This window comes from Myotis myotis, unplaced genomic scaffold (genome assembly GCF_014108235.1).
Source record: "Myotis myotis isolate mMyoMyo1 unplaced genomic scaffold, mMyoMyo1.p scaffold_m19_p_12, whole genome shotgun sequence".
Taxonomy (NCBI): domain Eukaryota; kingdom Metazoa; phylum Chordata; class Mammalia; order Chiroptera; family Vespertilionidae; genus Myotis; species Myotis myotis.
In genome coordinates, this window is record NW_023416316.1 from 31,164,805 (window position 1) to 31,181,844 (window position 17,040).

General features: G+C 43.8%; 1 protein-coding gene across 4 annotated transcripts in view; it reads right to left on the reverse strand.

Annotated features, from left to right (window-relative positions):
* The window catches only part of NTRK2 (neurotrophic receptor tyrosine kinase 2), a 325,395-nt gene that overhangs the window by 54,969 nt on the left and 253,386 nt on the right, over nucleotides 1-17,040 (reverse strand). For all 4 annotated transcript variants that reach the window (XM_036330677.1, XM_036330678.1, XM_036330679.1 and 1 more), the window contains 2 exons: nucleotides 15,645-15,817; nucleotides 10,411-10,645 (listed from right to left, as the gene is read on the reverse strand). In XM_036330677.1, coding sequence (XP_036186570.1) covers nucleotides 10,411-10,645; nucleotides 15,645-15,817 — 408 coding nt within the window. The remainder of the gene's footprint in view (nucleotides 1-10,410; nucleotides 10,646-15,644; nucleotides 15,818-17,040) is intronic.

Genomic DNA, 17,040 nt, shown 5'->3' on the forward strand with positions numbered 1-17,040 from the left:
TATTCTAATGAGATGGGAGAACATGTTTTCTTTACTGCAGTTTGTAAATGGTTCACTGATAGATTTTTCAAACAGCATATTTGTTACCAAGAGAGATGGCAACTGGCTACTACTTCTGGGCAAGTTGGCATGACAGGGAAGAGATTTGCCTTCTCACCTGAAACAACCAAAAAATGGCTTACTATATATAAAACAATTATTTCAAGATACTAGATAACAAACAATGAAGGACAGTGATCCCCAATAGATGAGAAATAATTGTGAGTCCTATGATCACCAATGTTAATTCATGGAAAAGAGCAGGGAACCAAGGTAGAATCCAGTATGTTCCATAACTTCAAAAGACAGAGTGGAGAGTCTGGGGAGACCAAGGTGGCTAGAGTGGAAATGACAGAATGCCAGAGAAGAGAGAACCCTGGAAATCTGCAGACGGTTCCCCTCAAGTATTCAAATGAGTATTGATCAGTGCATGCATGTGAGGATACTATCTGTGGCTGGGGAAGAACTGTCCAAAAAGGATCAGTGAAAATAGTGCCCAGTGCTCACACAGAACCAGAACTAGTACTGTTCCTACAAAAAAGAGTAAAATCCTCATGATTCAGGGGGAATTGAGTACTTAGTAGTTTATGCCTCGGTACTGGGGAATCATTAATTCTAAAGTAACCACTGGTCTGGTACTGCCTAATCTTAATAGCAACACACCAAAGGATCAAACTGCTTCAAGGCAATATTATCACACTCCAAAACAAAGCTCAAAAATATGTTTGGGCCCTAGCTGGTTTGGTTCAGTGGATAGAGCATTGGCCTGCGGACTGAAGGGCCCCAGGTTCAGTTCCGGTCAAGGGCACATACTTGGGTTGCAGACTCGATCCCCAATGTGAGGCATGCAAGAGGCAGCCGATCAATGATTCTCTCCCATCATTGATATGTCTCTCTCTCTCTCCCTCTCCCTTCCTCTCTGAAATAAATAAAAATATATTTAAAAAATATGTTTGGGAATGCAAAAATATCTAGCATCCAACAAGATTAAATCACAATGTCTAGCATCCAATCTAAATTTACAGGCATACAAAGCAACAGGAGAATATATGATCCACAATGAGGAGATAAATCAATCAATGGATATTGATCCAAGACTGACACACATGGTACAACTAAAAAATAATAAAAAACTAGACATTGCAGAAGAAAGGCTAAAGGAAGTAGAAGACAGAGTAGTAGAAACTATCCAAATTGAAATATAAAAAAGAATCCAAAACAAAAAGAACTCCGTGAGCCATGAGTGAGCTTTAAGCAGATTAATATAAGTGAAATTGGAATTTCTAGCTGGTACATAGGGGGAGCAGAATAAATATTTGAACAATAATGATTTAAAAAAATCAAATTGATGACAACTATAAGCCCACAAATCTAAGAAATCCAAGCACAAGAATAGGAATAAAAGTATACCAAATCACGTATTGCTCAAGACCAGTAATAAAGAGACCATTTTAAAGATGCCTGAGAAAAAAAAAGGATGCATTGCATACAAAGGAACAAAGAGCAATGATTACATGCCACTTCAATTTATTGTCTTCAACAACCTTTAAAGGGAGGAGCTCATTGCAAATAAGAAAATAGAGGCTATGATGGTCCATAAGGTGAGTTTGACATAATTTTCTTTCCCTAAAGCCATTTGCTTTCCCTTTCTTTTTCCTGATGGTGGAATCCCAGTTGTGTAGGTCTTTGATAACAAGCCATTGATCTGTGCAACTGAATTCAGCCCCTAGTCTTGACCTACCTGCGGCCAATGAGGTTCAAAGAGGAGTTTTTGCAGAGAGGATGTCCTGGGAAAGATTTACTTCTAATGACAGGAAGGTATAAAGGAAGAATCTATCTGCTCCCTGCACTCGCCTTGCCTCCTTCCTCCTCCAATTGCATTTTTATATGCTTGGAGTTTCTACAGCCCTCTTGTAGCCATGAGGAAAAACACAGGAAAAAGTCAAGTGCAAAGCCATAGCTGACACTGGAAAGCCTCTGAACCAATTGGGAACTGCCCACCTGTGAACTTCTCGTCACACGAGGGAAACCAACTTCCTATCTGCTGAGGCCACCACTAGCAGCGTAATTCTACCTTTGACTAAATGCACTCCTATCTGATAGAAAAGGCAAGGTCAGAAAAGGCAAATCAGATTTGAACCTTTGCCTCTAGGACCCCGGTCTGAAGCTCTTTCCTCTATACCCCATAAACTCTTTGTAGCCACCTCCCTTTATAAGGGGCTCTGGTCTAAATAATGCAAAAGTATGAAATGCCACCAGCATGAGAGACTGAGGCCTGACTGCTTCAAAAACGGGAGATAAAAGGGAGAGCTTCCCTGCTGAAGGTATCTTCCAGACCTTTGAGAAATCAGAATCCCTCTGGCCCATCCAAGCCAATGTCTATGATTTACCTTCTTTCCCACTGCACTTAAACACATACTTAATTTCTACACGTAGCACTTCTATGTACAATGCATATGGGCTATTGACTTCAGGAATAAGGGACTCAGAAGACAATAAAAAAACATAGAGGATTTATCCCATCTCCTGCTAACAGTCTTCATTGGTTGGGAGAATAGATAGGACCAGAGACCTGGGCAAAGTTTCTCCAGGCCAATTCTTCTTTGCTGGCCTTGGACACTTTCAATAGCCTGTTCTAAAAGACCACACAGCACAGTAATACAGACTGAGGACTACAGCAAGGGAATTATTGTTTACCTGGTGATCCCATATCTCATTTGTTGGTGAACAGCACTGACAGTTCATGGACCATTTTGAGGGACACTGCTCTAGGCCCGTGGTCGGCAAATCGCGGCTCGCGAGCCACATGCGGCTTTTTGGCCCCTTGAGTGTGGCTCTTCCACAAAATACCATGTGCGAGCGCACATGTACAGTGCAACTGAAACTTCGTGGCCCATGCATAGAAGTCAGTATTTTGTGGAAGAGCCGGTATTTTGTGGAAGAGCCACACTCAAGGGGCCAAAGAGCAGCATGTGGCTCGCGAGTCGTGGTTTGCCGAGCCGCAATTTGCCTACTACTGCTGACCAATCAAAGATGTGCAGGAATGGGGATCTGGGAATCTGTTGGGTGGATCTATTTTCATAAGTTGACATAATACAATCTGATATGTCACTTTCTGGCATAAAAACTTTCAGTGGCTTCCCACTGCCAAAAGGACCAAGTCCAAAGTCTTTGGCATGGCAAACAAGCCCCTGTGAAACCTGATAATAGCCTAAATAGCCTACTTTGTTATCTCAGATGCATGCAACAGAGTCCCATTCCCTGGCCACACATCCTGTGATGTTTATACTGCCATCTCTTTTCATATGTTGCCCCCTATGCCAAGAATGTCTCCCTCCCCTCCTGGCCCAGAGCCTTCTTGCCAATAGAACAATTTAGGGTTTGTATCTTAAATACCAGCTCAAATGTCTCAACTCTGTGAACCCTACTCTGATTTCCCAAAGTAGGCTGGTAGCTTCCTCTTTAGGGTTGCCAGTACTTATCTCTATTCCTGCATTTATCACATTGACACAAGTCTGAAAACTGCCTCAAGTCACAGCCCATGTGTCTTTTTTATCTGGATTCCTTTAGTATCTATTACAGCACCTAGCACTTAGTAGCTGTTTAATAAATGTGTGCTGAATGAATGAATGAGTGAAAGAACACTCACCCACATTGTTGTAACTCCAAAGCATATGGAAAAGATTCTTAGGAAGGCTTGAATACAAACTAAGCCAATTTAGAATCTTGAAACAATTTATGCAAATCTAGTTTAATATAGAATTAGTCTGAACTCAATGTTCTGATTTCTCCCTGGCAGGTTCCTCTCAACAGTGCTCTCTCTGTGTTATATAGGACATAAATGGAGGATGATTTCATAAAATAAATAAACTCTTATGTTTCTGGATCCAGTTTAATCAAAAGATTGCAAACAGAACAGTCTATAATTGCTCATGTGAACGTTAAGGACCATCATGTAAGTGTTATACATTAAAGGGGAAGATAAGAAATGATACATTCAAAGAGAGTTAATGACATTGAGGGCATTCCTGTTTCAGGAAGAGATTGTGTTGTCTCTTAAAGTGAACGCTGGGCCTGGTTTTGAGGGGCTCTAGGAAGAGTATACCAAAGGAAGCTTTTCTACTATAGAAAACATGCAAGTAAGTTGTAGCTCTGAGCTCTCCATTGAAAAGAAATTGTCTGAGATAAGAATGTCCCTGTATCTCCAGTTTTATTTCCTGAAGTTAGTGCTCCTAACCTCAGAACCAGGCCCACTGTAAAGCTGAGTATCTTCCATATTCATCCACAGGGCTAAGCATATTTATTCATAAAGGCTTTTCCTGGTGTGCGCCTTGTTCAACAATCACTGATTGGCCACCTAGTATAGCCAGACTGTGTGCATACAAAGATGTATAAGACTTGTCTTCCCCCTGCTCTCATATCAGTGAGAAACATATATGAACAAAGTTCCATGATGCAACATGATCTATGCTGTAATGCTGATTTATATGAAGTATTGAGAGACCACACAAATTTCGTGAGCAATTACTCTGCTTGGAGGCAGTCAGGGAGCAGGTGAAGCTGGCATTGCTACTTAAGAATTAGCAGGCATTCACAGAGAAAATGACATCGGCATTTTACACAACAACACACTAAAAATATTTGTGAAATGAGTCAAGATCTACCTATCTATCATCTATCTAGTCTGCCTTATCTAGAAATGTTCACAGTACATGAAAATATTCCTTTAAAAATAAGCATACTTTTTTCAGATACTGAGGTATGAAAGTTACCTCTTGATTATTTCTTATGTGGTTGTTCGGTTCTTAACTTATCTAAGCCTTCTCCTCTCCTCTGTGGTTCAGGACTTTATTTCCTAGTCCATCACCCCTTTTACTCCAGAGTGGGAAGGGAAAGGCCCTGAAGTTCAAATCAGTTCTTTTTGCTACTTGTTCTATGCGCTGATTTTAGTACAATACATTTTCTGTTCTCTCTGCAGCTAATAAACCAGGATTGAGCACCTAAAGATGATTTCTTGGACTAATATCATTTTAACACGTTAGGATTCTGACCATGACCTTGTTTAGTCAAGTTATATTCATTTACTTTGTTCAATGTCCACCCTAAGTCAAGTTGCCTATTCTGCTTCCTTTTTTTCCTTCTTAAGTGGAAGATGAATTAATTAAAGGATAGAATCTCTTACCACCCAAAGAAGAACCAAAGCCCAAAGAAGAACAAGACACAAAAACTAGGATTTCAGAGGTTAGGGCCCTCTATTCACCAACAGATCACATTCATGTCGGACCCAAACAGTGAAAACTACCAAAGTGCATATTAGAAAAATTTCAGTGGATCCACTGTGGCACAGTAATGACCACGTAGAGTGAGATCCTAGGTCTGTCATAGGCAGAATGTGACAGAAACCTGGTTCAGATGTTTCTTAAATGTCAGTTTTTGCCAGTGGTGGGAAGGAATAAAAACGAAATAAAAGACAAGTACTGCAGAGCTGCTAATTAAAACAATTCAGAGAACATAAATGCTAGAGTAATTTTGGACCCACCAAATCAGGCTGGTTTCCATGCAAATGCAGCATTCCGATTTCTTCCTTCATTGGGAAGATATAATTAGCTCAGCTGCAACAGGGTGGAAGCCTTGAGGCAGCCGTTTTCATGATGGAAGAACAGCTGCCACCTGCCCCTGCTGCCCCAGATTGCACAGGGCTGTGGCCACCGCACAACGCTGCTCATGAGCCACTATGAGCAGAAGGCTTGGGCTTCTAGTGGGACTGGTTCTTGCTTAAAGACAAGGGGAATGTTACTCCTCAATAAATTTGACTCCAGGCCTAATCACCATCCTTCTATATAAGATACCCTTGGCTAACACGAAAATCCTCCCCCATTACTATGGCGGAAAGGGTATTTAGCATAGCTAAGGACCAGCCACATCAGCTACAGCAGCTTGTCACCTTGGAGAGTGAAGACCAGAGGAGAATAAGAAGAAAAGGTGTCTGCAAATGAGAAACCCGAACTGTAAGGAGAACACATTTCCCAGTTGCTACAACAGAGAAGATGAAGAGGCACCCTGGTGGGGAGGGGTTGAATGCCAAGCTTATAGATGATGCAACAGGTAAATAACTAATGTGAAAGCCAAAAGTGTTCTGGCAAATAGCTGCTGTGAGATGTTCTGGAGTTCACCTGCAAACACAGCAACAGCCTCTGCTTGTCTATCTGACAAACTCAATGGCATGGACTCCACTGATATGCTTTTGGTGTTTGTTTGTTTGTTTTTTGTTTAATTTTTTTTGTTGATTTCAGAGAGGAAGGGAGAGAAAGATAGAAATATCAATGATGAGAAAGAATCATCGATTGGCTGCCTCCTGCAAGCCCCCTCCTGGGGATCAGCCCACAACCTGGACATGAACCCTGACCAGGAATCAAACCCTGACCTCCTGGTTCTTAAGTCGATGCTCAACTACTGAGCCACGCCAGCTGGGCTGCTTTTGATGTTTTAATAAGACAAAAAAAAAAATTCTGCAAAGGAGTTCCATGATGATAAATACTTTCATGGAACCAAAAGGCAAACCATCATTTTGAAATTTGAGAGGTTACTTTTTTTGTTTTCCTAGGCTACTATCACATTGCCAGATCTTACATTCCCTCACCCACTTTTCCCACCTTAACTGAGCTAACATAAGGCTGGTTCTTTTCCTTCTCCTCAGCGGGAACAACAAACAACCAAGTGAACATTACAAACCCTGCAGCTGCAACTAGTGGGGGGCAGAAGGACTGAATAAAGTGGCACCAGAAACACATTTCTTAATGACTGGGAGAGTTCCAAGAACATTTAAGAGATAAAGGAACTGGGAATTATTCTTTTCTCCAATCAATTCAGAAGGAAGTACTTCAGGAATATGTCATCTAAGTGGAGGGTTTTCTTTTTAACAAATGATAAAATATGGTATGTGACAAGTGACAGTGCTTTTATAATATATAAATGACCAAGACTAACTCCTTATATCCCATGTCGCTATTTGGCTAGTATTTTCCTTTTTCAGGTTTTTAAAAATTGGGATATAATTTATATACCATAATATTTACTCTTTAAATGTACACATTCAATGGTTTTTAGTGTATTTTCAAATACACTAAATAACCACTATACAATTCTAGAAAAAATTTATCATCCCATAAAGGAAGTCCATATCCACTAGCTGTCATTCCTCATTCTTCATTGCCCTAACCCCTGGCAACTACTAGCCTACCTTCTGTCCCTATAGATTTGCCTATTCTGGACATTTTATATAAATTGAAATCATACAATATGTGATCTTTTGTGTCTGGCTTCTTTTACTTTCCATAGTAATTGCAAGGTTCATCCATATTGTAGCATGAATCAGTACTTCATTCCTTTTAATTAATAAATAATATTCCACTGTATAAACTATGAATTTTTGTTTAATTATCAATCAATGGACACTTCAATTATTTTCACTTTATAGCTATTATGAATAATGTTGTTGTTTCCACTGTGTACAAGTTTTTGTGTGAATATATGATTTCAATTCTCTTGGGTGTATACCTAGGAATGGAATTGCTGGGTTATATGGTGACTCTATGTTGAACATTTTGAAGAACTGCCAAACTGTTTTCCAAAGCAGTTGCACCATTTTACATTCCCACCAGCAGTTTATAAGGGTTCCAATTTCTCCACATCCCCATTAACACTTGTTTTTGTCTGTCTTTTTATTACAGCCATCCCAGGGGGTATAAAGTGGTAGCTCATTGTGGTTTTGATTTACATTTCCCAAATGACTAATGATATTGAGCATCGATTCATGTGCTTATTGGCCATTTGTGTATTTTCTTTGGAGACATCTCTACTTCAATCCTTTGCCAATTTTTTAATTGGGTGGATAATCGATTTGGATAATGATATAGTTGAAAACATTTATTGGGCACTTATTTTGTGCCAGACACTCTGAGACCTTGGTTAACTTCCTGCTAAAGAGAAAGCTGTTGCTTGGGCCATGTGTTTTTCCCTTAGATGCTCATCAAGCTCAGCAAAGCTTTCCCTTTGGGAAGCACCACTAAAGGGAACAGGGAGAGGCTCCTACCCCCACCTACCACCAAAGAAGCAGAGCTAACAGAGGAGATGCATCCATTGGTAATAACACCCCACTCCCCCATTTAAGATATCTAGATCAAACTAGCCGTCCCTAAACTCAGGACAGGTGCTTTGAAGCTACACTCTGAACGCTTGAAGTTGAGACTATGCTCATGTTTTCTACAAATACACTCAAGATAATCATTTTTAATTTTGGCCTCCACTCCTTGCTATACAAAATGTGGACAATGCCTATGGAGGTGACAAAGGAAAAAAATAACACACCACAAAAAATATCTACAGAAGAATATACACCAAGACCATAAACTCATTGTCTTAGACCAGTGAATTTCAACCTTGTTCATCTCATGGCACACATAAACTAATTACTAAAATTCTGTTGCACACCAAAAATATATATTATATTCTTTGCCAATCTGACAAAAAAAAGTGTAATTTTGATTCATCATATCACATGGATATTGTTGTGTTGGCTGTTGTTAATTTTTATTTGACAATCTAAGGGAAAAGAGGTCAGTGCCCCTGACTACAGAGTCAGGTACTGCATATTTGAAAAGTTCTTGGGGCACTCCACTATGCTGTGTCACACAGGTTGAAAATCGCTGTCTTAGACTAATTGTAGCAAAGTTGGCTCAGCTAAAGTGCAGAGGCATTGGAGGTGAGTCAGGCTGCAGAGAGAACTACAGGAAACAAACTGAGAAGGCTCCTCCTCACGAATGAATCATCAAGGGAAGAGTAAAGGTGAGGAGAGGCCTTTTCTTCACCAGCCCTACCTTATTATGAAAGTTAGTCACATTATCCATTTTATCCTCTTAGGCCAGCGGTTCTCAACCTGTGGGTCGCGACCCCTTTGGGGGTCGAACGACCCTTTCACAGGGGTCGCCTAAATACATCCTGCATATCAGATATTTACAATACGATTCATAACAGTAGCAAAATTACAGTTATGAAGTAGTAACGAAAATAATTTTATGGTTGGGGGTCACCACAACATGAGGAACTGTATTAAAGGGTTGCGGCATTAGGAAGGTTGAGAACCACTGTCTTAGGCTATATACACACAGCACATTTACTCCCTTTCCTTCCTATTCTCTTCTTCTACCCTTGAAATTCCAGAAAAACAAGAAAACAGAATTGAGGCTTTGAGGTGGTAGAACACCACCTGAACCTTTGCTTTCAGTATCAGGACTTCGAGGTTTCCAGAAGTATCCCTTTTTTCTCAGACCCAGGTCCCAAGATCTCAGTTAGCAAATCTAAAATGCCATAGGGGCCAATTGCTGGTAATCGGTGGATTTGAATGATTGTCTATAACTCGACCCCTTAGAGCAGGGGTCCTCAAACTACAGCCGGCGGGCCACATGCAGATACAATTATTGTATTTGTTCCCATTTTGTTTTTTTACTTCAAAATAAGATATGTGCAGTGTGCACAGGAATTTGTTCATAGTTTTTTTTTTAAACTATAGTCTGGCCCTCCAACAGTCTGAGGGACAGTGAACTGGCCCCCTGTTTAAAAAGTTTGAGGACCCCTGCTACAGCTTCTGGACTGGGTGGGGCTCTTCAGAAACCTGCAGGATGGTGCTTCTTGCATCTCACAGTGACACCACCAGCTAATCCACTTTCAACCAAGATGGGTCCGTGGGGGAATTTCCAAGGTCTGAGGTACCATTATTTCCATGAACAAGTTCATCTTAGGTCAAACCTCAAACAAAGCCTTCAGACATAATTTCACAGAATCAAGTGCAAACCTCAAAATCCTTTAACCTCATGCCCTTAGGAATTCCCAGGCCCTCAGGTTTCCCTGGTAAAATTCTCAGGCTGAGGATTGCCCTCAGGGAGAGACCACACACCTGAGAAGTGCGGGAGGAGCAGGAGAATGTTGTAGACCGAACAGTGCTCTCCTCAGTACCGCAGAATATGGCTGTACTTGGAGATGGGGCCTTAAGGAGGTGATTGAGTTAAAATGATGCCCTAATCTAGTCTAACTGGTATTCACATAAGGAGAGGAAATTTAGCCACACGGAGACCCCGGTTGGGGGGGAGGGGGTGCATGCACAGAGGAAAACCAGGGGAGGACACAGAGGAAAGGCGCTGTCTGAAAGTCAAGGAGAGAAACCTTAGAATAAATCAATCCTGCAGCTGCCTTAATCTTGGACTTGGAGAAAATAAACTTCAGTTGTTTAAGCCACATCGTCCATGGTATTTTGTTATGGCAGCCCGAGCAAATACTATAACCAGGCCCCAGGGTCCTGGGGGTGCAGCCACTCACCCTATAGTAGTCAGTGCTGTACACATCCCGGGACATGCCAAAGTCCCCGATTTTCACCAGGAGGTTCTCCCCGACCAGGCAGTTCCGGGTGGCCAGGTCTCGGTGCACGAAGTGCTGGGATGCCAGGTACACCATGCCCGCTGCGATTTGCTGGGCAATGTGCAGCATCTGCGACTGTGTCAGCTCCGCCGGCGGGTTGCCTTCAGCCATCAGCACGGCGTCAGGTCCGTGTGCCCTGTGGAGGTCACAGAAGGAGTTGCTGGGGGGAATTCTTTGCCTGGAGGGGCTCTTTGCCCCCATCAGCTACTGGTGCTAACAGACGCCGCCTGACTTAGCACGCAGAGGAGGAAAAGATACTTCACCCATGGTTATACTTCAAAAGCACCCAGGCTTTCATTCCCACAGAGTCCAGAATTCCAGGGCCACGTGGGCCTGAGTGGTACCCCTCACCCCCAACATATAGATAGGTTCATGTTTTAGGGGCTTCAGAAGTAGTCCCCTGACTCCGAAAAGCAGTAGGTGGCTGAAGCAAAACAAACAAGAACCCAACAACAAAATCACAATCAGGTGGGAGAGTTTGGCTCTTCTAGAGCAATGGATCATTGAGCCCACACCTTCCATCCCTCCCAGCCACATGCTGCAGCCCGGCACTCCGCCCCCCACCCCCCCGCCCCCCACACACACCCAGGGCAATCCCTCCAGAGTGCCCCACCAGGGCCAGAGCTGGCAACTCTGGTCTCCCTGATCCCACCTGCTCTTCAGCTGGGCATGGTTTCCAAGCTGCCCTCATCTTAGTAAGCCCAAGTCATCAGAATCCCAGGGCATCCTCAGCCTGTACATTCATTCCCCATGAACAGTGCCACCTCCTGTGCCCACCCTTCCCCCTGATCTCCAGCTCAAAGCACACACTGGCCACCACATAGGCAAAATTCTTTGAATCACAACACATTCATTCTTTTACTGACAAGTTTTCTTCTTTATATATATATATATATTTTTTGGGGGGGGGGGCGGGGGGAGTATGATTTTTTTGTCTTCTCTTTCTCCTATCTTTTCCCAGGAATGATTTAAGGCAGGAATTTTCAACCTTTTTCATCTCATGGCACACATAAACTAATTATTAAAATTCTGCAATGAACCGGAAAATATACTTTTTTGCCGATCTGACAAAAGAAATAGGTATAATTTTGACTCATTCACACCACATGGCTCTTGTGTTGGCTGTTGCTATTTTTTATTTGACAATGTAAGGGAAGTCAGTGCCTTTGACTAAATAATCAGGTATGCATGTTTTAAAAATTCTTGCTGCCCACCAGTGTGCCTGCCACGGTGGTTAAACATCGCTGATTTAAGGCATTGCAACACTGATAGGTGTTTCAGGGAGTGCCTCCGCTCCTAGGATATGCAATCAGTCCCTGCAGTCCCCATTCTAACCCTGCGTGTTGAGCCAACATTGGTGTCACAGGCCCTGGTGGCCTGAGGGGGCAAGGAATAAAGGCTTGGTCAAGGGCTTCTCCCTCCCAAAGTCCATGCCAATGACATCTCTTTCCAGACACGTTGAAGAACTTAAAATAAATAATAGAGGATTTAAAATGAATTTTAAAGTGGTGAATGGACCTGCAGGGTTCCAGAGCAGTATGAGGATTTGAAAATGAGAGAGCCAGGATTCTCCAACAACCCCCATCTGGTGTTGCCCCCCCCCCCTTACCCGCCAGCACCACCCCAGGTAGGATGAGCTTCTCAAGCACAGGCATTTATTTACCCTGCTCCAGCAGGGCTCCAGCCCACAGCCATTCCGCCTTTCCTTGATTTCCAAAACATGCTGTCATCTGATTTTCCGTTCTTGTATTCTCAGAGAACAAGCACTGGACAGGGAGGTGGGGAGTTTCCCAGTCTTTGGGGTGTCCAGCACCATGGTCTGGGGAAGGCTTTTAACTTTTCCAGTGTGTGATTCCCCCATTAGTCAGAACTACAAAACGACATGATGCCATGTGATCGTTGAGGTCCCCTCTATCTCTACTAGTAAATATCTGATCGACCCATTCCTGGGGAGGAGCTTCCTGTTTTTGTACAAGACAAGTCTTAGCACATTTATTTCACCTCCACTCAAACCACAGCCCCCGACCTCCTCTTGTCACACTGGGGAGCAATACAGGGGAAATGCCTCAGGGGTCTCTTCAGCTCAAAATCTCTCACTGGAGCAAACCGTCCTGCAGTGCAGTGGGCAAGGCTCTGGGTATCAGAACTGAACTTGAACCCTGTTCTAACACACTGGCTATGACCTCAGTGAGCTACTGAGCCTCTCTGGACCTGCTTCTCACCTGGAAAGTGGAGCTAGCGACTGCACCTTCCTAAGCACCCCATGGGAGGAGCAATTGAAACTCTGCTTGTGTGGTGCTTTGGGGCCTTTCATTGAGAAGCCCGAGAGGCCTATGCCCCTCCCCTGTTATGTGTTTATCGTCACAAATTATTCCTATTTATGCCGTGAGCTCATTTCCAAGTAGCAGTAGCTATTGTCTCCTCTTTCTCCATGTTTTTGCCTCCTTTAATCTTTACGTAAAGAGTAAAGGGGGTCAAATATATGATGACAGAAAAGGATTTGACTTTGGGTGGCAAGCACACCATACAATATACAGATGATGTATTCTCAAATTTTCCACTTGAAACCTATATAATTTTATTGACCAATGCCACCCCAATACATTTAATAATTTTTAAAAAGCCATAGAGAAAGACTCTGTAAGCAGGTTCCTCTTCAAAAAGAAATGGAGAGGTGACGTGACAGCACAACTTGTCCTTTGGACATTCCTTTTTGTGGTTGCCAGTGCCAGCATTCTTAGGGATTCCATAGCGCTGGCCCTTCCCACCTCACTGAAGGTTACTCAAGCCCAACCCTTCCCAGCACTAAGAGGCAGGGAAAAATATGAATGTTTCCACCCATCATAGGAGTCAAAGCTCTTATGTGACCTCCATACCAGGAGAAGGCCCTAGGGGAGCACACAGGCTATGAGAAATCCTGAAATACCCAGAAAAGCTAGGCCAGGATGAAATCTTCATAGATGTAGTGCAAAGAGTGAAATAAGTTGCTGTTTTGCCACAGCTGAGATTCCGCTAAGAATCTGTCCATTGCAAAGACTTGGGGGAAAAGGAAAAATGTGAGGCGAGTGCAAAAGGCTACCTCTGTGCAAAACCCCAGCCTCCACCCTCACATGCAGAAGGCGGAGGCGCCCGCCAAAGGCTTCTGCACGCTACACTACCATGTGCGGGGTAGGGCAGGTGCCTGCTTGCTTCTAGGGATTGGAACAAGGCTCCTCCTAGTGAGAAAATCCTGTGGATGCTTTCCTTGAGCAGAAAGTCCTGCTGTGAATAGAGGGCAGGTGAGTCTTCTAAACAAGTTCTTAAGAAGACTATAAAGTTAGCACAACAGCCCTCTGTTTCATTCCCCAGGCTATCCTGCAATTCTTTGAAATAAAAACATAGCTCATCTCTTCCATGAGAACATGATTTAAGAGGGAAAAAGCACCATCAACACCTCCGCCCCATTGTGGAGAGCGGGGAGGTTCAACAGGCTTCTCACCTTCCTCGGCTTGTACGCTCCCCGTGTGGGTCACAGCCAGCACTTAGCCACATTGTTCTGGCTGAGGAATTCCATAGCACACTGCTTTCTTCTGATCTTTTAGCACAACCTCAAGAGGAGGTATTGCAATGGTGAAAAACTGGGCGTTTTGCAGCCAGAGGCTGTGGGTTTGAATTCCAGCCCTGTCACCCACTAGCCAACCTAGCATAGGGCCTGACCATGTTGCTACTGAATGGGTGCCCTTTGGCTGAATGAAAAGGGTGGGAAGATAACTGTAAGCATCTGTCTTCATAGGGCAGTGCCAATGACACTTGGGAACACATTCATGGCAGTGTGAAGGCTGGGTTTCCTTCCAGAAAGAGAGGATAGACTGTTCACAGCACAGTATTGCACCTAAGAACCTGATCCTTGGCATGGAAAACCTCTCATTCCCAGAGTTCAGCAGGTTCTAAAATTGAGAGGAGGAGGTTTCCAATAGCTTCATGCCCTGGGCAAGATGCCAAGGAAGAACCAGGTGCCTGCTCCTTCTGGGAGGCAGGAAGGAGAGGTAGGGAGAGGCCAATGGAGCCAAAAGTGAAAGAATACACACACACACACACACACACACACACACACACACACACACACGAGTGTGCTTACACGCACATGCGCAGTCTGAGCTCACAGAAGCATTTAATTACATCTAATGGGTACATGTGGATTTATTATGCTACAATTTATGGAAAGCACCATTTTTAATTAAACAAGTAGCCTAGAGCATGGGAACAAGGAAAAATATTTTTCCAATGTGCAGCTGGACCTCAGCAAAATTCAGCTCCTTATTCATATTAGGTCCAATAAGAAAATGTGTAAAATCTACCATCATCCACTCTCCTATCACCTACAAGAAAACCTTTGCTGATATTGGATAACACATTCTTAGGGTGATTGTCTCTGAACACCATGAATTGGCTCCATATTCCTAATCTCCATCACCCACACAATCAGAGGCAAATCAGAGAAAGATTTGTCCCAGCCAAAGAGAACTTAGTTCCACATGTATTCATGAGGCTAGAGATGGTGAAAGTAATCCGATGGCCACGTGATGACATTTCCAAACACAGCAGTACAAGCTCCCCCTTCCACTGCTCTCTCCACAATTGCCTTATTACTTAGACTACATGGTTTCTGAATCTTCTAGTGGCTGCATGAAGCTACTGGTACCGACTTCTGGTGAAAAGCCCCCCAGGGCCCACAGAATCCAGAGAACAGAGGTATAGGTATTGCCATAACACGGAAGACATAATAAACATCCCAGGAAAATTGGCCGGGAATAAGGGCATGGGGACAAGATTTATTAATCACCTCCCATCCCAATAGTCCTGACAGTAGTCCTTTTTGTTGATATAAACACATCCCTTTTACTAGTAAGGAAACTGAGGCCAGCAAGGGCAGGTGCAACTTGGTTGCCTGCCCCTTACACCCTTCCTGTTTCTCCTAAGTGACACCCTCTACCAAGAAATCCCAGGCTGCACGTTTGCTAATCTTGAAAAGCTGAGGGGCAGCTTTCTTGGAAAGAAAACAGCACGTTGGAGCCAGACAGGACTTCAGGGGTTCCACCTCAGGCTGCCTGAACCCCGAAGGCCCACTCCTGCCTCGCCCTCCCGCCGCACTGTACCTGAGGAACTTGTTGAGGTCCCCGTGCTTCATGTACTCAAAGACCATGATGAGCGGGTCGCCCTCCACGCAGACACCGTAGAACTTGACAATGTGTTCGTGCTGGAGGTTGGTCAGCAGCTCGGCCTCTCGGTGGAAGTCCTTGCGCGCATTGTCGCTGGCGTCCTTCAGCGTCTGGGGTGAAGGGCAGAGATGGGAGGAAACCAGCATATCTTAAATGGAGGGTGTCAAAGGGAAGGCTGCGTGGAGAAGGCATTATTTCAGTGGGCCCTGAGCTTCCTGATGGGAAGGAAATTCAACTCATTTATTCCATGAAAGATTGGAAAATGGCCTAAATTCTGAGCAAATGTTTGTGTTAACTTAACCTTTTGAGGAAAAGCCCCTCAAGGATCTGCAGAACTCGACAGTTGATGAAGCACCAGCACAGATGTTACCTCATTAAGTTATGGACACGAGCCTTTAGCCTTCATCCCTTTTAACCCTGGTCTGGGCTCAACTACAGACTTCACTCCCATTTTGGTGCCTGTTGCCCTTTGTAGGATGCTATGTGCATCTCACCTCTGCTCATGTAGCCTTTTTAAAACTTAATTATGGAAATATTCAGTAGAGAGAAGAGCATAGTAAGCTCTCATGGACCCACTTTCCAACTTTCACAGTGACCATTTTGCCGGTTTTATCACGGACACTCTAAAAAGCCTTCTCCCACTGGTGCCACACACACTGCTGGCTCAGGAAACGCCCCTGCCAGCAGGCCAGTCACACTGCCAAGACGAAGTTGCACAGGATCATGCCAGCCAGGCTCTGGGGACTTTTGTTCTTGGCTCAGATTACTCAGACACTATGGTCTAATAGCAGGGCAAAGCTGGCATTTGTTGATGTCACACACATGTGCTGAGTTCTTGCTCTGTGCCAGTCACTGAGCCAGACCTGTGGTGGCATCAAGAAGACAGGGACCCAAATCCTGACCTCAGGTGCTCATATGCAAATAGGGAGGTAAGCCACATATGTAATTAAGTGTAAGTCAAGCTTAAAATACAATGTCCTAAATGATCCGGCAACCCTGCATCTCTGTCCAGCTTGATCTCTTCCTGACATGCCTCTCTTGAAACTTATGCTTCCACCTTATGAATTACCTGGAGATGCCCCAGTGACACTGGGCCATACCTCCTTGTCCTTGCACATGTTCAACCCTCTGCCTGGAATGTTGATTCGGGCATGTCATTGGTATAGGAGGTTGCATAATCCCTCCCTGAAGGTGTCTACATCTTAATCCCTGAAACATGGGAATATGTCACTTTACAGAGTGGGCCAATGTCATCCCAAACAAGGGGATTTACAAGGGAGGGGCAGGAAGATCAAGAAGAGATGCTGTGCTGCTGGCTTTGAAGATGGAAGAA